At 51.6% G+C, this 24,002-nt stretch overlaps 1 protein-coding gene across 2 annotated transcripts in view; it reads right to left on the reverse strand.

The window, feature by feature from the left end:
- The window catches only part of LOC126569735 (uncharacterized), a 61,518-nt gene that overhangs the window by 5,635 nt on the left and 31,881 nt on the right, over window positions 1–24,002 (reverse strand). For both annotated transcript variants that reach the window (XM_050227025.1, XM_050227024.1), the window contains exon 3: window positions 21,440–23,532. In XM_050227025.1, coding sequence (XP_050082982.1) covers window positions 21,440–22,280 — 841 coding nt within the window. In that variant the 5' untranslated portion in view covers window positions 22,281–23,532. The remainder of the gene's footprint in view (window positions 1–21,439; window positions 23,533–24,002) is intronic.

Genomic DNA, 24,002 nt, shown 5'->3' on the forward strand with positions numbered 1-24,002 from the left:
CTAAGTTAATTAGCTCTATTTTACACAAAAAAAACCAATGGAACGCTCGCGGATAGCTGATAATTGTCGGCCAAATTCTACAATCGGAGAACTACATTGGTCACACCTTCACATCACATCTGTTAACCGGACCACAGGGCATGATATAAATTCCCCAATAGATGCCACCTGTATCGAAAGCGTGACACTCCGCGCCCGATCAGGATCCGTTGATGGGGAATCACAAGAATAGAGTAGAAGGGAAAAAAAACCCAAAAAGTTCCATCTTCCAAGGTCAAACGCGAATCAAGTCGTGGGAGCAAAAGGCACACACGCTACGATCAATGCGCCCGCCCCGCTCGCTTAACTTTGGGACTTCGCTGTGCGTAATTACTACAAGCGCCGTGCCTGGATCGTTTAGGGGTTCCACCGGTTTTGATCGGATCGACTATACATAAACACACGAGGCGGCATAGAGGAAAAGACCATTTCGGGCGACGGGGAATACCAATAGGGGGGATCGAAAATGTATTCAAATACCTCGTGCACGATGCGATGTGGCCGTTCGCGTTAATTTGCCATTTACCGGCAGAACCCTTTTTCTTTCAGGTTCAGCGGAGAAACCGGTTTAAGAACAGCAACAAACACGGAATCGCGCAGCATCCTTTGTCGTATCGGTCATTAAGCATTCGGATTCTGGTTTTTTTTGTTGTTTCGTTATAGCAAAGCGTCTTCCCTCGCCCACGGGCTGCGATTAGATCAGCGAGAGTGAACGCAGTCGCTCGTGAGCCGGACACATGGATTAGAGGAGTCCCTTTCAGTTCAGTATCTAAGATACGACGACGGATAGTAGAATATGGTTCGCTGGGGGGCAGCTGAATGCTATAAAAAGCGAACCGAGCGGCTAATTAGTATTATCGACAAACGCGTGACGTCAAGAGGCTCACAGGTAAAGTTATGATTTATGTGGTTTAACACAAAAAAAGCGTTAAAACTGCTCCCACACGTTAGTATCGTTGATGATGGAGCAGTTTCATTTTTATTCCAAGTCTTGCACTTTACTTGCAAAACGGAGCGCGTTCTAGCCGCGATCCTTTGCCATCTTTTGCAGTTTTTTTTTTCATTTCGATCCAACAATCGACCTTATGAAGAGCTAACAGTAGAAGGCACACAGTTTTCTCCGTAACGAACCTGGCTCCAACACTCCACCTGGCTCTGTTCGCCCTACAATCGACCCCATTTAGTGGCACTTTGTTTTCGCAACTTGCCGTGGCCACCACCGGCCCCCGTGTGTGGCAATTAACCTACTGTGGACATCCGCCATCGCCGCCTTCACTGCACGGGTGGATGATGGGCTGCAGGGCCAGTCGTGTGTCTTCGGGTGGCATGAAAACCCCCGAGTAAGAAAGGCGTGTGCTATGTAATGCGCGTCAAATACACCTCCTTTTGACCGGCGGGCACACCGCAGCCGGGCCTCATTTGCATATGCACACAGGTTGAACTCAAACACGTTCTCGCTATTTATCATCGATATTCGACAGTAACCGTCTCCCCTTCTGTCCGGGGACCGCGAGAGAGAACAGTTGAACAATTTTGGACGAACGACCGGACCGAGGGGGACTTATGCATTTTTCCTTCCATTTTTCAATATTTATGTTCTATTTGTTTGCCAGCGTGAAGCGAAGCAAAGTGGACAAAAAAGAAATCGCGGCCATCGCCTCCGAGGGGGCCTCCGTGAGCACTCATTCACGTTCTCGCTGCTCCGGGATCCCGGGGTGTGTTGTCACGACAGCACGGAGACAGGTGGAGAGTTGATTCTGGGACACGTGCCTTGGCGTGCCTGGTGTGTCTGCTTCGTTTCGTGATTTCGATCTGCTGCCACTAAACGTGAGGCTATTCACTAATCGACCACTCATAACCTGGATTTGGGGAATCGCATCGATCGATGTTCGGGACAAACACGGCGTGACCGGCGAGTAGTAGTGTGACCGCAATGATCCTATCTTTTCGTTAAAAACTGTTTTGAACGTCAGTTACTTTAGTGGATTAATAAGCTCGTGCGATTGTTTTCCCATTTTAGAACCGATGATAATGAATTACTTAAACCCGCTCCCGGAAGACTGCATCGTAAGCAGCCATCACTTTGCGTTAGCGTTGACGAGCGTCGTGTCGATGACATCGATGTCTGGTTACTGCGTAATGCTGTATGCTCTTCACAAACAGAAGCCCTCCACAACCAAGTCTGCCGCCACGCGGCCAGCGAGAAGGAATGTGAGGAATTTGGCGGGCAAACATTTTCAAACAAAAGATAAAAGGCAATTGCTTCATGGAACCCCCCGCCGGCATGTAATCCGGTCAGTCGTCCATACAATCCAAGCTGAAGCAGTTCGCAGCATCATCACGGAGGAGATGACGCCGTTCATCAAATTAAAGTTAATAAAGCTGTCGGATCCAATATACCGAAGATGCCCCCTACGAGTCATCCACTCCACTCCAGGCCAAACGGTATTTATAGACAATATAGGAAAGGGATTCCGATGCGTCTCCCACCACCGACGGAAGACACTATCGTCTAATATTTGTGCAGATTTGTGCCCGCGCATTCCTTGCCATCTCAACACGAATCTCTTTGATGTTTTTTGGCAACTTTACATTTGCTTTGCGTTGCGGATTACCGTAAAATGCGGATGCGACCTGGAAGCGAGATCGAATTTAAAGTAAGCAAAGTAAAGGCTCCACACCACCGCCGTTCTGTCCACAAAAGCTATAAACCGCGACATCGTCAACTCGCCGTGGCCCCGGGTATTCGGCGATAATTACGTCGGTTCGTCGTCAAACACTTGACAGAAGAGTAGTGGCGGAGTATTTACTGGTGGAAGCACTTCTGGGAATACGTAATGCACGGCGGAGGCCTTCCTCCCCGTTTAGAATGTTCTGGAGGATTGTTTTCGAATTTTAATGCTCTCCTGTTGTCCCTGTCAGAGGATGCCACTTTGAGTGTAAAGAATCGGAATTGAGCTGACCTTAAACGCAACTCAACAGATGTTTAGTAGCGTCGATCACACCTTGCGTGTCTACTTATCAGGAATGGGAAATAAACCGAGTGCGTACTCCTTTGCTTTAACCTTACGCCGGGGGGTTCATCAGATAAAAAAAAACGCACGCATTGAAGGGTACCGGCCGCGTACAGGAGAGGCAAAAGTCAATGCCCAATGCGACGATCCCCCGTGGAGGAGTTCACACTGAAAGGTGAGCCCCTGTGCGGCACCTTTTTCGGAGGAAGGAGAAAACTTTCCCAGCCTTAACCTAAAACAATTACTTTGGCACGCCGTGGCCGGATGCGCCGAAAACCATAATTATATTTTCGCTCGAGATTCGGTTCGAGAAATCGCGGATTGGCGAATAAATAACGTATTCAATGCGTGCGCGCGTGCGCGTGGATTTGTGTTACTTTCTTAACCTCGGTGAAGATGCAAAGCCTTCCGTTCCCTGCGAGACTCCTACGACTCACGGTACGGACGCGCTGCACGCGAGCACTATCATCAGCGAGATCGCAACAAAAGGGCAGCAGCAGCAGCAGCAAACAGGCATCACCACTTGTTGCCTTCAAAAGTGCGCCCCATTGGGGCTTCTCTCGATCAGCAAGCAAGGTCTACGGTGCGTGTGACCCTGCCAGGTAAGGTGGCGAGAGAAGGTTCAGTTTCCGTGGCCAAAGCTTGCCCTCTCGATAGAGCCATACGGCGCCGTACCGGTGCGTCAGAGAGTCTAGAGACTCCGCTAGACGACTGGAGGAGTTCTACTTTTGATTGCTACGATAGGGAAAGCTTAATGAAAGCGGGTCGGGGCGTGCCGTGGCTTGTCGTGGCGCTAGAAGGCGGATCGCAGCGTGTATTGTGTTGTATACCATGGCTAGAGGTCAGAGAGGAAGTCGCCGACTATCTACACCCATACACAATGGATACAGAGGAAAACGAAGAAAGAGGTGCCGGAAAACAGGAGGTAGCGTGGATGCGTGGTTTGTTGAACCAAAGGAGAGAAGCAACACAAAACAACAAAACAAGAACAAAAAAATCAAACAAAAACGGTCCCACAACAACGGTTCCCCGTCTTGGGCAGGATGCATAAGTAATCTTCTTCGCGTGTAACGTGCCACTGGCAAGGCACGTAGTGGTGTACCAGCTGGGGGGTAACCAGTGGTTGCAAACTCCCCTCCCACCCCTCGGTGTCATTCGAGATGTTGCTGCAATTTGTTGTTTCTACTGCTGCATAAAACAAACAGCAGATTCGTCGGCTATCGTCGGGTTCTCGGTTCTGCAGTGATTGTACAAAATTCTTTCGAGTTTCTTTGGCTACTATGTATCAAATCGGTTGACAGTTGAGTTTGGTGAACGAACGGACGCACCCACAACGATTGCGTGGCTTGTTTTCGACCACTTTGTTTCTCAGATTAAAGGATGCGGCACTGAGTGTTGCTCAGGAACACTTTTACCTTGCATCATGTACTGCTGATTCCTGGTCGCGGATGATACCCATTATACTCAACAGTCACTTCAACTTATTATCCAAAGCAGAGCTGATTGAATAATTATGACACTTGCTAGTAGGCTCTGGGTAGTAAAAAACACAGCGCTAATATCATTTATCATTGCATACAATGTGATTGTGGCCAGGTTACCGAATAGCCTTTTGTGACGCTGCTACTTTCTGCCGCGATGAATACAGGGAAGGGGGCAGGCGAACGCTAGCGTCAGCGAAAGTTGCCTCCTTCCTTTCGCTACCAGCATGGACCAACAGTCATTTCTGAGCGAAATGCGTTTGGCAATATTCGTTAGATCATCCTGGCTGGTTAGCTAGCTAGCTGGTTTCCTTCCCTTTTTCACCACCCAGAGCAGAGCGAAGCGGCCCATTAGATAAGTTGGCCCCCTCCCCCCCCCCCAGGGACCGAAACTTATTTAACTAGGAAACGCGATTGAATAAATATTTTCATTAAAACCTACTCGGGCCCGATGGGTTCCCATCATATAACCGGCATCCCGACATCGGACCCCACATGGACGTGATCGTCACTCTTCCAATAACAAACGGAAAATGATCTTCGAGCAGAGTCTGCGAGCGTTCGTTCCTTTTTGCTCGCGCTAATGTTTGTTTTTTTTTTTCAGCAACAAACGGAAAACCAGGGGGGTGGTTGTGGGTTTTCCCCGTTCCAGTGTGCAGCGAGCGAGGAAAAGCGTGCAAAAAAACCAGCGGTACCAGCGCCAGTTAACAGCCAGCCTTTGCCCGTTAGCGGTGGTGCGGTGGATTCGTTCCGATTCTACGATTCCATTTCCGCATTCACGCAGGGACGCATTGACTGGCTAGCTGGGCTGGTTGGCTTTCGATTTCATTGGCGTAGCACGCGGTATATCACTTCGGCATGCGGCGCCCAGTCTCTCGGTGGTGGTGGTGGTGGTCATCGATCATTAATCATACATTTATTGCTTTCTGTACCTGCCTGGTGGGAGCCACCGAGCACCACACCAGGGAGCGTTTCCCCTCTGGTGTGTGTTTTTGCTGAAGTTGAAATTGAAGGAAAAGTGGGAAAATTAATTGACAAACAGCCAACCGCTCCTATCGCATAACCATCGCCACCACCCTGGGTCCTGGATGTGGTGGAAGGGAGGGGGCTTGGGAGTGGCATGCATGGCCCTGGACACCGGGCACGCTCTGGACGCAGGTCAGTTATAATTATCGATTAAATCAATCGAGTCCATCCAGAGCATCCACGGTGCCCATCAAGTGATGGGTGCAGCGCAGCTGCACTCTAATAGGACTGGTTGGTCTTTCGCGGCCAGCTCTGCTCCCCAGGCACGGCATGCTTTGAGTTATTTCGTTCTGCATATATATTGCTGTTCCCGTAGCCTGCTATTGGCGCACTGGCGCCAAACTAACACATCAAACACTCACGCGAACCGACCGTCCCTTCCATTGGGGTCCATAAACAACGGAGTCAATGTTGCGCTCTGTACACTGCTGCTGCAGTGTCCACCACCACCTTCAACGGTCGTCACTGTCACTGTGGCGGTTGAAGGAGAGTTTGACGCGCGGATGGCGTCAATGTGTCCCCGGCCCGGTCTTTGGTGCCATTTCATAAATTCTTGCAATTCAAACGAGCTAAAGGAGTGCGCCTGACTGGTGGCGCAGAGCCGCTTTTACATAACCGGCAATCGGCGCACACAATGTGTGGTGCTGGTGCTGGACAACAATCCCTCGGGTCTCTCTCTCTCTCTCTCTTTCGGTGTTTCGCTATGCATCGTTGCTTCCAATCAACCCCGCCGTTCGGGAGATGAACAACAGCGCGTCGCGTAGTGAACCGGGATTATTGCCTGGATGGGCACAGGCTTTGATGAAGCAGGCACACTTTGATCTCAAAGAGTTTTATTTGAAGTGCCGGGACCACACCACATATTGTCCCCATTGCACAACACTGCGCCACTTGGTCGCTCACTTTGTAGTTTTGTTTCCACTTTCATCTACTAAAAACGTATCCATAATTGGAAATAATCAAACCATAAATGTAGCATGCAGGATTCGAAACATCCAAGGTTAAGCTCTCTGAAGATGATTATGATGATGATAATAATGATGGTGATATGACACGAGGAGGTCATCTATTTTTACCTCCTCACGATCTCTCAGGTGCGGCTACTTTTAGCACGGAAGAAAGAAAGAAATGAAAGTTGTTTGGTGGTGGCGGCGATGTGTCCACGCGGGCATGCCGGGACGAATCGGGACCCGGCGAATCTGGAGCAACTGTTCCAGTTTCATGGTTCGCGGGGCTCGGGCGAAAACATTAATCCATAGCCATTTTCGCTACGAAAACGGGGAAAAAAGCCGCCCCGCTAGAAAACAGAAAGGTGACAATCCGTGTCGTAATGAATTGGATCGCGATCGCACGGCGCAGACAGACCGGAGGCAGCTTACAATTCGATGGCAGAAAAAAAAACGGGGGAGTAAAAGAAGAATAAAAAAAACCCACTCCATCAATATGAAAACAGTCGGTGCTTTCGGCGCGAACATTGAATTTTGATCGATCGCAGAGCATTGCATTGATTCATTGGAGCAAAGTGGAATGGTAACAACAACAACAAAAAACAGATAAAGATATGATACAACAACAAAAAACGAACGGGTGTTATGGCTAGGTACACCAGCCTCGAAAGTGGTGCAGGTTGATGCATCTTTTCGCATAGAAATGCAACAATTTGAAAGCCCGCATTTTTTACGTAAAAAAAACCTGAATGGAAGCAGAAGTGCTCCTTCGATCGCCGCTCCTTTGGTACCAAAATTTGAACCACTTTTCTGAGCGAGGCCCGTAACGAATCTCCGGTATTGCGATCACCACCAAAAAAGCTCGCCACTAATCCTATTATTAAGCCGTTGCATAAATACGACCCCAAGCACAGGTGTGTGTCGGGGGAAGTTTGGAGAGAGAAATGGATCGAAACGCACCGTTCGTATTGCCCAACTCTGTGACACCGATTGACCGATTCGCCGAAATAAAAGAAGAAAGAAAAAAAATATGAGGGAATTGGGAAATGAACAGTCCCCAGACAGCCAAAGTCGGTTAAGTTGCTCCAAGCGGAATCGCGGTCTCTATCTCTCTCTCTCTCTCTTTGTTTGGTCTTGTGGTCGTTCGATTGGTTTTATGACATCGATGTCACCCCGCGGTGGCGCCTTTTGCGGCCAGTGTCCGGCCGCAAACGCTCTACATTTCACTTACATCACGTCTCGGGCGCGTCGAACCTAAATCATCGGACCGCATATGTCGCCGCCATCGGAGGAAACTGTCACCAAAGCGATTGAAATGCGATTTGACCACCGTTCCCGGGCGGGGAGGTGTTTCAATATTCGTGTCAGCTGTGTAAGGTTCGAGGAACGAGCGGCGCGCGGTGGTTTGCATTTGGGATTGTTCCTGATATATCATTTCGTTTCGCCCCAACTCCAACCAACCATCCACCGCATCTGGATCCAGGTGCGGTTGCAACAAATTGGGCAAATTTTTGTACAATAGCCATATAAAAAGAAGAGGACGTGTGAGGAGGGTGAGTGCAAATTCGTCACCGAAAATTCGGGCGGCTTTTAGCGATGCCACCCAGCCAACCGGTACACGTACCACCCCCGCCCCGGTCGCCACCATTGCATGAGGCTATTAAAACAAAATAACAATTATTTACTTTCACCTGCCCCGGTGATGGTGCACACAAACAGACGCACACATACTGGCACACAGGTGGTGATTGCGTGCACTTCCATCCGCCTGCGATCGCGATCGTGCGTGCGTGCGATCGTGCATCGGTTGGCAATTGGAGTCGACGATCGTAGCGGAATTGGGTACTGGGCGAAAAATGCGACCAACGCTGCCATTGCTGGCGCTGCCGCTGCTGCTGCTTTTCGGAGCGTGTGTCTTTGTGAAAGTTTGAGCCAATTTTTGGGGTGGCACTCGTCGGCACTATCAGCTCACTCGGGTGTTTAATCACCACGAAGCTCGCAAATGCAAGGGGTGCAAGAAGCCGGGGGATAGGAGAAGAGGTGTCAGTTGATTTGTCCTCTCGCTGCTTTTATTGGGCATTTCCGTGCGTTGTGATCAATTTTTTATGAAATTTTGTTGAAGGTTCGTCGCTGGTCTGTCGTTTAAGTCTTTTGTTTTTCACTGAGGACAGCTTGAAAATAAAGGAATTTTCAAAGGAAAAGTCAATTTCAAAGTCAATTTCTGCTTCGTTTTTGTCTGTTTTGTGTCTCAGTAGGCCGCGCTTCGTTGTTGGTCGCAGATTTTTGTTGAAGTGCAAACATATTTTATGAACTAACATATCGCGGAATTAAGCACAGAGAGAGGGAGAGAAAAAAGGAGACAGTCTCACTATTCACTAAAAAGGAACGATGTTCCAGGGTCATCGCTCGGTTAATACGATCGCAGTGACCACGAAGATAAGCCACAAAACGGTAGCCAGTCAGCCAGTCAGTCATCATGAACAACAATCTGCGTCCAACACCTTCTGTGAGTGAAGTTCCGAAAGTGGTAAAGTTTTTACAACTTGAGCTGCATCTTCAGATGAGGCCCTCGACCCGCCAGACCCCAGCGTAAAGTAGCGACTGAGTGCTTATTGCTGCAGCGGCCTTCACCTGCTGGCTGCCGTGTGCGAATAAGCAAGCACCGGAGATTCAAAATCCACACTCGAGCTTCCTCTACGTTTCTCGTTCGCATGATCAGCTTAAAGGGAGTGACCGACCGCCATTTTCACAGGTTTCAAATGATCAATCACCGAAAGGATGTCCTCTCACTCACCATTTGCACCGCTTTCTCTCTCTGTCTCTTTGTCTCTCTGTTTGAGTGCAACCCAAAGTTACAACATCCGATCATTCAAACTCGTATCGTTCGTGTCAACGCCGAGAAGACGCGTTGCGTAAGGGGTGTCGCGCGCGGAGTCGTCAACCTTCGACTTCGGCCATCCGTCGTCCGCCGTCCGGTCCGGCCACCATATTGTGATCCATGCCCTGAAGGTGAACCCTTCAGGCAAACCTTTTAATGTGTGTGGAAATTTTTGGGGTGAATCAATCCCCATCCGCAGTCGCCGTAGTCCGAAAGTCTGCAAAACCGCTTGACCACTTGTTGGGTTGTACGTTTTGGAATCTCCCGTGTATCTCAAGAGTCAAAGAGGATAGACCCCACATACTGGTGAGTTAAAAGCTCACTTATGTCATGACACTCTCTCTCTCTCTCTCTCTCTTTCTGGGAGTATCTTTTGATAGGATGAGCGACAGTATACTACACCGTACCACAGCGAAGTAGTCGCGTAGCTGTCATCCGGTGAGATCACGCGCTTGCTGCGCTCAAAAGCAAAGCTACTAAAATGCACAACAACCTGCTGCGCGCATCTCCATCAACGGTGCGTCGTTTTATGAACTCGCTAATGGCGCCCGAGACTCCCGTCTGATCGGACAGTGTACGAAATGTTCGAAATCGAACTCGGTTTGAACTCCTCCTCCGCATACCAGGCGGGACGTGCGCGCCATTCGTTGCAGTTGTCCTCGAGATCCGGTTCCGCTGGTGGTCAACCGCACACACCTTGCCACAAGTGCACTGATTAGAAATGCACGAAACATCGTGCCGGGCGAAAAGGGCGTCGCACACTTTCACCCTCTTTCGACACATCATCACGACCCGCCCAGAAAGATGGTCAACCGCTGGAACCGCAACACAACACAAAACACCGCCAGAGTACCCAGAGCAGCAAGCGGACCTCCTTGAATGGAATCCGGCCTCCTATGGGCCACAAAGGGCATCGCGCGCTTTGCGATACTTAACAACAACAACAACAACGGAGGAGAGTTTCGGTGCGCCGACCTCTGGGTACACTCTCTCACGTCTTGTGGGCGCCATTTTCTACTGACACCACTGACACCATTTTGGCGTCCATCCGATCCTTTTAACCGAGAACTTTCCCCCTTCGCTGCGCTGGTCACCGTTGTCGTCGTCGTCGTCTTTGGCGCACAAAACCAATCGAAGGCTAATGATCGTTGGTCGGAGTCGTGTCGAGCGACGAGCGCGAGTGGACCGAACGGCCAACGATGGCGACAACAGTGAAAAGGGGGCCACCACCATCACGGGGCGACAACACGATGATGAACCGCGCCCTGTGTGTAACGAGAGCGCACCAAGCCGCCGATTATTAATGATCCCGTTCTATTTCTTCGTCGCCGCTGCTGCTGCAGGACTGGGGGCGAGAGGACATTCCACAACGTACCACAAACGCACACCGCATACACCGCATGGCCTTTCTCGGAACCCCTTTCTTGATCCCTAAGGGTGCGCTTCTTGAGATTCTTGACTGAAGAGCCGCGTGGCCGGAGGTGGTCCAGGTTCAGGGCGTAACATTGGAACGTGTCGGGTGCTCCCTTGTCTTCCACTCGATCGGACCCTTAATGCTCCTTCTCCTCCTTCTCCTTCTGCGCTGCTCAAAAGCCCTTTCGCTCAATGGCCGATCGTCGAGAAGCAATCGATCTTCGTATCGTGCAGGGGGAGCTACGTCCGCTGGCCCCAAAAGGAGGAACCTTCTGGGCTCGAACGCTTGGTATCTCCAGGAGAGGTCCAGTTCTGGAGGAACAATTTAGGATGATTACGAATGTAGGTCGATTGATGTGGTCCGAAGAGTGATGCTCGATTTTCCGGCGGTGTTCCTGCAGACCTGGATGGTCTGCATGGATAGGATATCCCTTCACGAGATGTTCGGCATGATACTGAACCCGATCACGAGATGGGCACGAATTACGGCTTAATTTGATCGTGTATTCAATATTGCGATAATCATTTCAATTAAGGAATAATCTAGGGACAGTAATGGTTCGTGAGTCCATGAACTATTCAGAGGTTGACCCGGAACGAATCTGAAGAGTATCAGACATTCAATATTCGATGCATTATCAGGTCGAATCGATGAAAAAAAAACTGCCGTAAAAGCAAGCAATCAATTCAGTCTGCGTTCTTCTAGGGAAGGAATTCGGTCAGATGAGATCCTAAAGCTCCGAGGCACCAATCTCTCCGACGTCCAATGTCAACTCAATCACGGAAATCTTAGCTCCACTACGGATGCACACCTTCCCATATCAGACCTGCTACCAAGCCGGGGACCGGGGCCCAGCTCATGTCCACTTCCTCTTCGGATGCACCTTCTCCCTGGCGTGGCGTGGCGTGGCGCAACGGACAAAAACAGTAAATTTCCGTTACCACATTACGGAATCGGCCTGTCATGAGAGGGCGCGCGCGCACACACGAGTCCCAGGCATAAATGAGACAAAAATGAAATGTTCGGTGCAAGTCTCCGGCTATCCCTCCCGAGGAGCCACCCAATCGATTACGAAACACGTTTTACACGAGTAGCGGGATTCCCTGGGCCCTGTTGTGACTAGGGCCTCGGCCAATGGGATCGAACGGAAGGCACAAGCCCAGGCCAAGCCCTATACGACTCCGGGGTGTTCGGTGTCGTCGTTGTCGTTGTGCAGCAACAACCAGCCCTGCCCCGCCTGCCAACAGGGAAACCTGTTCCGCACTCGAGTGAGCTCCGGACTGGGGCATAAGCTCCGAAATGCATCGATTAAACACCGGTCGCGCCTTCTGTAGCATCCACAACAGGCAGCAGCAGCAGCAGCTCTCGTGGTTTGAACAAGTGGATCACAGATGGGTGACACAGCTGGAGGAGCGACGAGGAGGTTGTTTCGACAAAGTCTGGACTCCATAGGCATAAATTTGTAACACATTTTCATTTTCACAAAATCTCGGTCTAAAAGCGCGTGAGTTCGCTTCGTGAGTGTTGGTTATAAAAGAAATAATTATTTAAGTAACTATTGAGTAACGCACACATACAGACGGACGGACGGACGGACGGAGGCACTATTGGCGTGTTTGCATTCGTTGGCATCCGATCGGCATGATTGGTTCGCGGTGTGATTCATCATGGTTTTCCGCTTCACAGGCGGTGGCGCGGCCGCTTCTCCAGAAGCGCACTATTGTTGCACAACAGTTATGGTGCTTCCCCCCCCCCCTCCGCTACTCTGGCATACCTCCCAATTGCCCCCCTATCTGGTGGAGCATAAACCTGATCGCCGAGTGTGGAGCGTCAGTGAAGAAGATGCGAGAGAAGAGCGCACAAGCATGAGATGAGAGCTTGAATCGCACCGGGATTGTTGCGGTTGTGGCCAGGCATCTCGCGCTCTTATGCTGAGCGAGGGGACACACAACTTCTGCAAAACAAAAAAAAAAATGAACGCTTACCAGACGTTAACGGTGGCATCAATTTTTGGACAATTTCAAGCGTGAAGCAACCACGCAGCAGCAGCAGCACCAAGCATCATGATCGACCGCATGAATGTGCGCTGACTCGGCGGGGTGCCACGAGCACTCGCCAGCGTCGTCATCACATAATTACAGGCAATGCGCCTCGGGAAATTGTGGCCGACCAGGCGGTGGGGGGGCTTATGTGTTTCATCACACGCTGCATCATCATTATCCTTTGCCGGATGATCATTTTTAAACCGAAGGAGCGGGCCCACCAAACTCCGAAAACTGCCAACCGTTCGCCAATTATAGGGTTGCCGGACAGTGGTGGTCAGCGCTTGGCCTGGCGTAGGGGGGCAGAAGAAGTTCATCGAACGACCCACTAGTCCCCCACCCCCAGTCTCTCTCAGCGACCACATTCCATGCGTGTTCCGACACGTGTTCCGTAATGTATCCGTGCGTTCGAGAGGTTTGTTTTGTGATGGGGAGACCGGCCGCCCGCATAACCACACCACAGCTGGCGGCATCAATGAATCCGACACCACTGCACTCCAAAAGTGTCCCCGCGCCCAGTGTGCATGTGGTGGAAGGTGGAAACAAGCTTTTCCAAAAACTGCATCGCACAAAACAGCGCACGGTTGTAGGAGTGTAGAGCCCCCCGGGGGGGGTGAAGTAGCGGTTATGCAATTCCTCTTTACGCAGCTGCCGGGCCACCACCATCGCCGCCACCGAATGCCGCAGCAGCAGTTGGGGGACAACCACGGCCGGTCGCCTGGCCTCTCTATTGCGACTGGTTTCTCGCGACATGTGGCAACAACAACAACAACAACAGTAATTGGCGCAAATCAGCAGCAATCCGTGCACCGTAGACGACGCTAGCGCTTGGCGGCGGCTGCTGCTGCTGCTTCTTCTCTCCCACGTTTCGAGCGCGGAATTACATGTCCACCATTCGCACACGGTGCACAGCGGCACCTTGTTGGTGCATTGGTGCTGCGCCGCCAGCGTCTATGCTGGCTCTGCGTTTGGGTTGAATTCTCAATTGGCTACGGTTACTTCGACGTCGAGGGAGATGTACGGGCGGGCGGGCGGGTGGCATCCTTCGGCAGCGCATCATTCGTTTGAACCTCGAGCAATGAATTTGTGTGTCGCAGCAAATGGTTGAGGTACTCCGTATGTTGCGCATTCTTCTAGATTGATGGCTACTGCAGGTTCTACGATTTAAATTTTTTTTTAAATTGATTGAACTGCCAACAGGAACACTAAATAGGACAATATATAGAAGCGACCATACCGAGTTACTACGATTTGTAGTTTAGAAGCTGTCAAACGTCACTCTGTTGACAACTGAAGAAACAAAGTAGTCTAGTCTTGTGGTTTACGATTGCAAATCCAATCGAAACTGACCAAAAACAAGTTTTTCTACAATGGCCCGTGCTTTGAATGGCACGTTTGCTAACAATAACAAAGAGCTGTTATGATTCCGAACCAAGAAGACACACATAAAAAAAAAAACATAAAACCTAGAGTCCCTCCCCGCGCCCGGTGTGTAGTGCACCAGTTTGTGTTTATAGCATTTGGCTGTGACACAGAGCATAGACTGGACGGACTACTGGAATCCATTCCCTTAGCGCCATCAATCATGGAAGACAGAATTTGTTTAGCGGAAATGCTGGCAGACAGAGTGCTTCGTCTCTCGATTGCAGTCCCAAAATCGACCACAGAGCACACCAGAGAACCACGGACAGACGACAGAAGAAGCGCCAGTCCGACAAAATGGAACAAACTATCACATTTCACTGCCAGTGGTCGGCCAGAGTTGGAGCACCGTTGATAGTGATCGAGAGGCAAAATGGTGGCCACAAGCCATCGTGTCGTGTCGTGACGTGTGCCGCCGAACTTGTTTCCGCGCGAAATGAAGGTCAAACTAGCGAATAAAGCGAATTCTCCCAGAAGACCCTCACTCCACACGAGAAGAGAGGGAGGGATTCCCGTCCCGGGGTTCAATTATACCGCATCCGTCCCGGGGGGTCTCCCGGGGGCTTCTCTCCGACCGATTCAAGGCGCGCAACAAACTTTGCTCGTTAAAATCCCAACTTTATGACTTCCGTTTGCTTCCGTTCTCCGTTCCGAAATCGCGTATTCTCGCGACGAACGATCTGACCTCGCCCGTCCTCTAGGCGCCGTGGTGCATATCCTAGTCGATGAGCCACTAGTTCCACGACCACAAACACAGTCACAACAAACCACCGATGTGAGCGACGAGGGAGGACAATAAAATTGGTCGTACAACTCACCCCCGGGGAAATGGCATTAGAGGAGAGAGAGCTCGCTAACACACTGCTGACAACAGGAATCGACTATTGCCACCGAAGGGAGTTTAATCCATTTTGCATGCTGCTGGCTGTGGCCCACCACCATGGCCACACGAACCATCCTTCACTTCTCTTCCTACAATCGACGAGGAACGGAAATGTTCGGCAATATCCTTCCATCGTCGCGGGGAGCTCCGAATGGTCGATTGTTTGACGTGAGTTTTTCGTCGCGATTGTTGGACGAACAAACGACCAAACGACACTCGGGGTCTTCTGATTCTCGGTGCGATAAATCATCGCGGATGTGATAAATCTCGACGCCAAATGACGGTTGGCATCTTTATTGGAATACATAGATCGATTTATGGCCTAGAGAGGGGGATTTAGCAATCCGACCGATTGGCCCCCGGATTGTGTCCTTGAATGCTCAAGGATTAGCTCCTCTTCCCTTGGAAGGAATTAGAAGCTCATCTTATGATGGCCAATCGTTCCGTTCCGTGCGGCGTGCGACCATGCCAGTTCCTGGTTTTGCTCTCCATTCCGACCGGGGGCTTGTTGGCTCGCGGAAGTACACCGGCGCCGCCACCGCCGCCGCCGCCTTCGCGGCCGTCTTTTAATGGAACGCGCACTTTCCCGCGCTCGCTAGACAACAAACGGCCCGGGCACCATCTCTCATCTCCGGTTCCACCGTGGAGGAGGAAGTCGCGGTGTGGCATCGTTGGATGCAGAAAATTCGTCATGCCCAGACCATTCATTGGTTGCATTCCGGGCCGGGCCGGACCGGGCCGGGTGAGCGAGCATGAGCTTGCACCGTGGCGGCGCGTAGTGACGGAAATGAGGGTGTGCCTTTCAAACCGGCCACCTGGCGGCCCTCTTCCTTTCCTCTCCCGGATTACGGAAAACCGCAGAAACCGCGACCAAAGACGGACGCGCGCGGTGTGAACCGATTTAGAAGCACCACCACCAAGGAATGGGCCTTCTGCTGCAATGGCAACACTAACTGACACCCATCGCTAATGGGCAATGGGGGAACGGAGCCCATTATGACGCCGACCGGCCCCCGATAATGGTGGTCACCAATGATCATGATGTACAGCTGTAGATGATGATGATGATGAGCAATCACATTTTCTTCGCGAAAGGTAAAAGTGTTCCGGATCCGCCGTTGCCACCGCCAGCAGTCTGAAGCCACCACCGGTAGCGGCATCTGCAACAATGGTGCAACTTCCGCCGCGTGGTCGCTCCGCACTTCCGCAGCTGATCACGGTATCACAAAACGCTCGCCAATGCTCTGGCACGTCACCTTTCGGGAGCAACATTGTTGTGCGAAGAGACGACACATCGAAACTCCAGATGTTTCACGCCGGTACTGTTCGGGTAGCGCATCGTGGTTGGTGGTTGCGTGCCGCAAGAACAATGAACGCCAAGTGTCAGGGCAAGTGTAGGTGGCGAACGCGCCCGCGCGCCCCTAAGTGGAGCAGCAGAACGCGACTTTAATTAAATTGTCAATTATCGTTAATTTAATTCGTTGTTGATTTCCACTGACCATGGCACCCACCGCAGACGTCGCGTTCTCGGCTCAATGACCCGAAACACGGGAGTACCTCGAGGCACCGCAACAGCAGCAAGTAACTGCCAGGCTCGCACAGCTGGTTTGAAAACATGTTTAACATGTTTTTGACGCTGTCTAGAAGGGCAGCAATCAATCCGCCTTTATCTCAGGAACATCTTATTGGATCCGTACCCTCCGTAGTTTTCCAACCTTCGACCGCAAGAGCTCCACAGACTGGCTTGGCTGACCTCCTTACTTCATGCGCACACAAACCGGTGTACCAGTGGTTGGCTGTTTCCGTCGTCTCTAACAAGCCACGGCGCACCGCAGCTATCACAACAACGGCAACATAGGTCGGACGCTTTTTCACACCTTCCTCCAATTGGGGTTCCGCCATCGCCATCGCCATCGCCATCGCCATCGCCATCGCCGACAATAACAACGCGCCGCGGATGATTACTATCATTGACCGAATCCATCGAATCCGCCATGTGGAGTGGAGGAATTTCTCTCCAGGAGTCGGGTCCCGGCTCTAACTGGTTGGGCGGTCGAGCGCGCGCGTTGGCGTACCGGGGCCTCCTTCCTGACCGTTCAACCTAGTTTTAATAATCCCCCCCACTTCTGTGGCTGAAACACTCCGGGAGAGGTCGAACGAAAATAGGATCACGGCGGTGGCGTCGAATTCACCGATCGACCGACCCTCTGGCGATCTCGCAGGCACACACAGGTCGCCGCAATCAATTGGCAACACCAATAAAAGGAAAGCGCCACTCCCGCGGATCGGCCGGACGGATAGGCCGTTAAAACCTTTAAGAAAAACCCCTGTTCACAGTTACGATCGATCGTGTAAGGGTCCGAGATTGTCTCGCGACCTAAACCAAGCAAGCAACCAAATTCGATCCATTCCACAGTTACGCTCGGGGGGGGGGGGGGTCTGGAATCTTGTTAGACATCTCCTCCTCGATTATCTCGTGTCTCGGATGTGATCTCATATGAAGCAAACGAGATCGATTCGCGCAACGGGGATTGATCACGAGTGGCGGTGATGCACTCCACGCGCACGGAAGACTCAATTAGCGTCTCCGGACGTTTGACGTTTAACAGTGGCACCGAAAAAAACGGCACCGGATTTACGATGTCCGAGAGGAGGAAGCTCAAGCGCTTTGCGTTTCGTAAGACTTCCGTGGATTAAAGAGATACGAAAGAGGCTTGCGTTGTGGATTAGTTGGATCTTCGCATCGATAGATCTCGTCCGATCCTCCCAGAAGTGCATATGCGCTCAATCAACAGCGCCAGTTGCCATCTCTTGCCGGCAAATGTGTGCCTTCGGAACATGCTGTTAATCCTGCGGCGGGTGGGGAGGGGGAACTGGTTAATGTCGGTCATCGCGTGCATCGCACCCGTTTAACCTACATTTTGCCCGCCCGTTTTTCAGCTGCACATTTTCCGGTTAATGCCAGGTTTGAACTTTATCTACGAGCATCACATGCCACATGGCCCTGCTCCACCCCGTACAGTTGTTGCCACAGATTTTGCACGACTTGGCATGGAAACCACCGCACCGGTTTGTGGTGCTACGGAATTCCTCCATCATCATCATCAGCATCTAGTACCATCGCGCCGCTAGTAGCTCCCCGCTAGAGTGATCATCATCGGTGTGGCCACCGAAACCTGATATCGAGTAGGGGTGTTATTACATCAGGGTCCGCTTCGATGCGACCAACGAACGATGTGCGATGCATTGGCGTCAGCATCAGCATCATCATTATCATTCACCAGCCCCGGAGGGATCCACTGCGGAACCCCGAAACCGTACCCCAGTTGGATGGACAACGATGATCGCGTGTGGTCGTCGTCCACGATCATCATAGGCAAGCGGCAACTCCGAGGCAACACGGTTACACACTCACGAACCGGTTCCCCTTCAGCGTCGAGAGTTCTCCAAGAGGTCAGTTACTGAATATCCGTGGCGTGCGCGTACAGGTTGTCGTCGGTGTCCCCGTTTGGATGTTTGGACGAGCTGATATGCTGATGGTAGTGTGTGCGCAAACGGAAAACTTTGTCCCTTTGGCGCTCTGCTGCAATCGGTTCAGCTTTAGTGGCAGGCAGGTCCAGCTTCATTAGTTCCACCGTACGGCATCGCGAGCTGGCTGAATGATTCACGATGCCTGGCATTAATTTGGAAGCATTCCGAAGCAGTGGTGCTGCTGGTGCCGATGCTGGTGTACACTCTTCTCGAGCTACCGGACTGGCCACATGACGGTGGGAGCTAGCCTTCAGCAACTCTGGAGAACGAATGGACGCCTCGTGTCGCGCGTGTCGCTCTCGCTCCCTCTCTCTCTTTCTAGGAGCCGATCGGTGTGCCGTCGTGTGCCGCGTGTATCTTGATGTTGCGTTAAGGTCAAGCAAGAGGTCTTCATCTGATCAGACCGTCATCACTTGGCGCACGATTGGACAATTTATTTACCGCGCGATACACCCTAATGAAGGTTATCGGAGCGAGCACGAGTACCGTGCGTCTATCTCTGACGCACACAGCGACCCAATCGATGTCAAAATGGTCCAAGGGTTTAATAGCGAACGAAATTCGCAACAATCTTGACATAAAATAGTAATTGTTGTAGCTAGCTGGTCGTTTTCCAGTAATGCGGTCCAGTTTCCAATCCACAGGCCCGCCAATTTGTTCTGTCCCAAGCGATGTGGTCACGCGCACGGGGAACCCGATTAAGCGGATGATACTCCATAGGTTGTTCTGCTCAGACGGTTCCTCTAATCGTTCTTCTAACCGGCACCTACTTCCACCCGACGTTGGCGACGGTAGCTTACTCGCGTAACGCGTAATTATGCGCCACCGCAGGTGCTGTGTAACGGGGGTTCTTGGCTCTCTGCTACACCCTGGCATCCAATCCGGGTGCCATTTTGGCGCTCGCATCGGCGCATCATCATCTACAACGGCAACTGGAACCAGTATAGACATCTCGGGGTGTATTATATGATGATTGCGGTCCCAGGCACTACGCCACCTTCCCCTCCCCAATGCTCCTGCCTGTGCGCTCTGGTTCCATTGACGGCACGACAATCGAAACATCAATCATCGCTTTACCGACAAGCGAGTGCATCTCGTGGGACCTTTGCCGGTGATACCAAGACTACCATCATCATGTCTCGAACGAGGTAACAATCACTCACACACTAGGAACCGACAAATACATCGTCTGTCATCGTGCGGGAAGTTGATAATTGGTCGTTCTTTTTTTTTTGGGCGACAACAGCACACCACCACCGTCGTCATCGTCCCGTGGTGCACCGGAGAACACCATCTAATGTGTGAATTTTGACACCAACTTACTGACGGACCGAACCATTGCACTGGACCTTGGCGGCAAACTTTTGCTACAACAGCAAACCACTATGGATGCTGGCCTAAAATGGTATTCTGCTTGCAGCAGCCACAAGCCACTTTTGGGCACTTGATGGAGTAACAAACGATTGTGGGCCAGCAACCGGGCTAGCAGGTCGGTGTCGCGAGCGCATGATCACAATCGCGATGATGATGATGATGATGATGGCGGTACTAAACGCTCTACACAACGCCACAAGGGCGGTAGGATTTTGGGTGGCACATGGAATTCCTCCAGGGGTCTGGGGAAGGTAACGGAATGTGCTGAGAACGACCAGACCACCAGTGGTTCCCAGCTGAATCCCAGGCCAGCCTGAAGTGGGACACACTGGCGATTGTAAAGCGGCGCGGCGAGTAGATGCCCGATGCTCTACATCACGCTGGTCCCCACCTTGGCCGGTTTTTGGGTGAAACTGGTGTTATTTATGATTCTGAACCGCCGAAAAACATGCCACCATCCTAGGCGGTGGGCGGTGCATGGGAATGTCCACTAAGTCAGTATGCACATCATAGTAGCTTAGTTGGTGCTTAGTTGTCGTAAAGATTCTCATGCTTTGGTTTCCTTAGTATCTAGAAAGAAACGACCTTAGGAAACATTAGGAGGCCGCCGTATCGCTACCACCAGCACCATCGTCACCTGCCGCTCGAGTCGTGCGGATCAAGTCAATCAAGGTCCCCAAGGTTGCCGCGCCGCCAGTGCTTTCGGTGATTGCTTGAGTGATTGTCGGGCTGGTGGTGGCTGACCAAGACCTCAGCGGCTGATCTCAAGATGCTTAGATTGATTTTTGATCAAATCCTTATGATGGACACAACAATAACGTGACGGCAACGATGGCCGAAAAGGTGAAGACCGTGGGACTCCAAATGGATAATGAAAAAAAAACCTGTCCTTTTTTTCCATAAACCATTCACCACGACCAATCAATCGAACGTCTTCGAAGATTCGACGGGCGGATTTGATTGACTGTGGCCCGAATGCACGCGGTCGTTCCCCAGAGTTCCGTGGTGGGAGGGTTTTGTTTCGGTTTTAGCCCTGGGTAAGACAAAGGTAAACCATTAGAGAGCTATCAACCGGGCGATTGATCGTATGGACACGACAGGTGTCGACTGTTGATTGCGCTTGATAGATCCACTCAGTATCCAAAAACACCATCAAGTATGACTGATATATGGCCACTAGTGCTACTCACACGGCGGTACGACCGCGCATAGCGACTAAAAGGAAAAGGGGTTCCGCGATCGAAGCACGACGTCCTTCGGATTAGTCGATTTCTACTGACGCTCCAAGTCAAGCCAAGCGAACCACAAGCACACTTCGCGCAATCGAAAAGCTTCTTGAGGCGTTACAACGACGCAATGTTCTGGACAGCGGCTACTGGTCAACTTACCTTTTGCCCAACCGGTGAGAACGTTGCCGAGGTAGGACACCTTGTACTCCGGATCCGGGCGACTAATGTCGATGCTGTGACAGTTCCGCCGCAGTAACCGCCCAAGGCCGCGTGTGATTGACTTGATCGCTTTCGCGCTGCTCTCACTATCGTTCACGTAGCAGGAATCTCCAATTTGCAGGTCCGTGGTGGACCCGTTCGCAGCCGCTGCCGTCTCCTCACCAGCACCGGCACCACCTTCCTTCTTGTGGAACTTTTCGCTGCTCAGGAAGCTGCGCTTGAACTGCTGCAGCTTCAGTAGGGCACTGCTATCGTCATACTTTTTGGTATTGTAGGTGTTGCCGAAGATGCGCGCGATCGAAGCACTCTTGACGAAGCGCGATTTCTTCTTCTTCAACCCATCCTCCGGGGCCGGTGCCGCGGTTGTTCCTGCTGCTGCTGCTGCTGCTACAGCTGAGCCATTGGCAGGACTCGCTCCAGCGGTGGCTGCCGCTACCGATGCAGCATGCCTTCCGATCGGCCCCGTTCCGGGGTCACTTTTTGGTCTACGTCGCAGGTGGAATATGTTGAACTTATCGAGCGTGTTCGAGCCCGCCATCTTTGGGGCCAGCGCTGGTGTCTCACTGGGTGTGGCCATTTTAGAAGCTGCGACCGAAGATTCTACTTCAGCTTTCAGCGTAGCAGCACCGTTGGAACCGTTGGCGGATGTGAGCACATAATCTACCTCATCCTTACCGCCACCACCTCCAGTGTCACTGGCACCACCACCTCCGCCACCACCATCGTCATCTTCTTTGCGAATTTCTTCCTTTGACGAGAACAGCTTACGATTTGCCGCCATACTGATGCACTTTTGTTTGGTTTGTTAAAAAAAAAAGGAAAGAAACAGCGGGAGCCAAAAAAGGTTTTGCAAACGAAACGAAATCACTAGGCAAATGATGCACAAATAACACTTGAAACCAGCGACCAGACCCCCTCCTCTCCCGACTAAGGCCACTCGAAGTCGCCAACAAGCCGCCTCACATGTTCGAATCGCTGTCGCACAGGCGGTTGCTACGGTAGGCACTCTGTGATGTGGTGAAAAGGTAGCAAAAGCATTCCCATAAAAAAAAAACAGAACAACACTACAATGGCAGCACAGCAACAACACGCAGAGAGCACTAGGATGTGTGGTGAGGATGCTTGATGGTTGGTGGACGATCACTTCGGGGGTTACTAGGCGATTGCAGGTTCACTGAAGGAGCCGCCGGTTTGATCTCACAGAGATATTCAGCCTCCTCTGCAGATCCTTGCACACCGTTTACACAAACACACGGGACGCTCTGTCCAGATGACGACCTCTGTGTGCGCGCGCACGCGCTGGAACCACTTCGCGTCACTATCGGTGCCAAACTAAAAACCGGACCAAAACCAAGAACCGCAACAACATACACCACAGACACACCGATCGATCGATTGCGCACGATTACGATCGGTTATTAGAAACTCGATGCCCTCGACTTGGAGGCACCCGCTGGAGGCTCTGGCAGGTCGTTGGTCGCTGACTCGGAGCGGCCCGATGGCGCCCAGGCTGGCTGGCTGGCTGGCTGGCTGGCTGGTAGGTGCCTTGAACTCGATCGATTGCTACCCTCGACGTTCTCGACGTGCTCACACAGCGCGCCCCGTCCAAGATTTCCCTCCGGTCGGTTGGTCACTGGTACCGAGGGGGGCAGGGGCCGCTAGTGTGTATGTGGTGCGTCACACCCATACGAGAGCACGGTGCGAGGCGGGGAGGGTGGTGTGTATGATGCAACGCAGGTGGATTTTCCTTTTTTTTTCGCGATCGCGATCCTTCGGCTCCGTTCTGCTGTTAGCTAATCGGCGTCGACGTTATGTTGGCCGGCCACGGGGGTGGGGTGCGCTTTTGCGTTCGCCTCACGAAAGGGCGCCGCGCAGAGATCGTGTGATGGGCAGAGATGGGGTTTGAGGTAGAGACTCCGTTAATTACACACCGATGCACACCGGTTGTTGGACGTGCTGCTCGCTCTTCGTGCTTCACGCTGGCTCACGCTCCGGTAGTAGAGCCTGTTCGCTACTAGCGGCTTGAAGATGGTCTGCAAATAAAGAAGGAAAAGAATGCGATGTATGAGATGTTTCAGGAAACGTTTTTAAATGCTCCGACACGAGTAGAACACTGGTAAATCTACGGTTTGCTACTGCTAGAGCGCGCATTCAAGGCAATTTATCGACCTTGACCAAACCAACCTACTTATCATATCGCTCTACCAACAGGCCGAATGCCAACCTGGCGCTGCACTTCGAAACTTGGTGTGTCGTAAGCAAACATCCGTTAGCTGGTTAAGCTGGGCTGGAAGTTACGAGCGGCAAGTCCGAAAGTTACCACCAAAAGCACACCCCCCGAGAAGATTACCGTTCTTGGCCACCTCGCCGCAGTAGAAGTTTGTCGACGTCGTATCTCCATATTAAACACCAGCACCCCCCATTCTTCTGGCTCAATTTTTGACTATTTACGAACCAAAACCACCCTCCGTGGCAGCAGGGCGGCTTGTACCATTTTAATACG

Source organism: Anopheles aquasalis, chromosome 2, assembly GCF_943734665.1.
Source record: "Anopheles aquasalis chromosome 2, idAnoAquaMG_Q_19, whole genome shotgun sequence".
Classification (NCBI taxonomy): Eukaryota; Metazoa; Arthropoda; class Insecta; order Diptera; family Culicidae; genus Anopheles; species Anopheles aquasalis.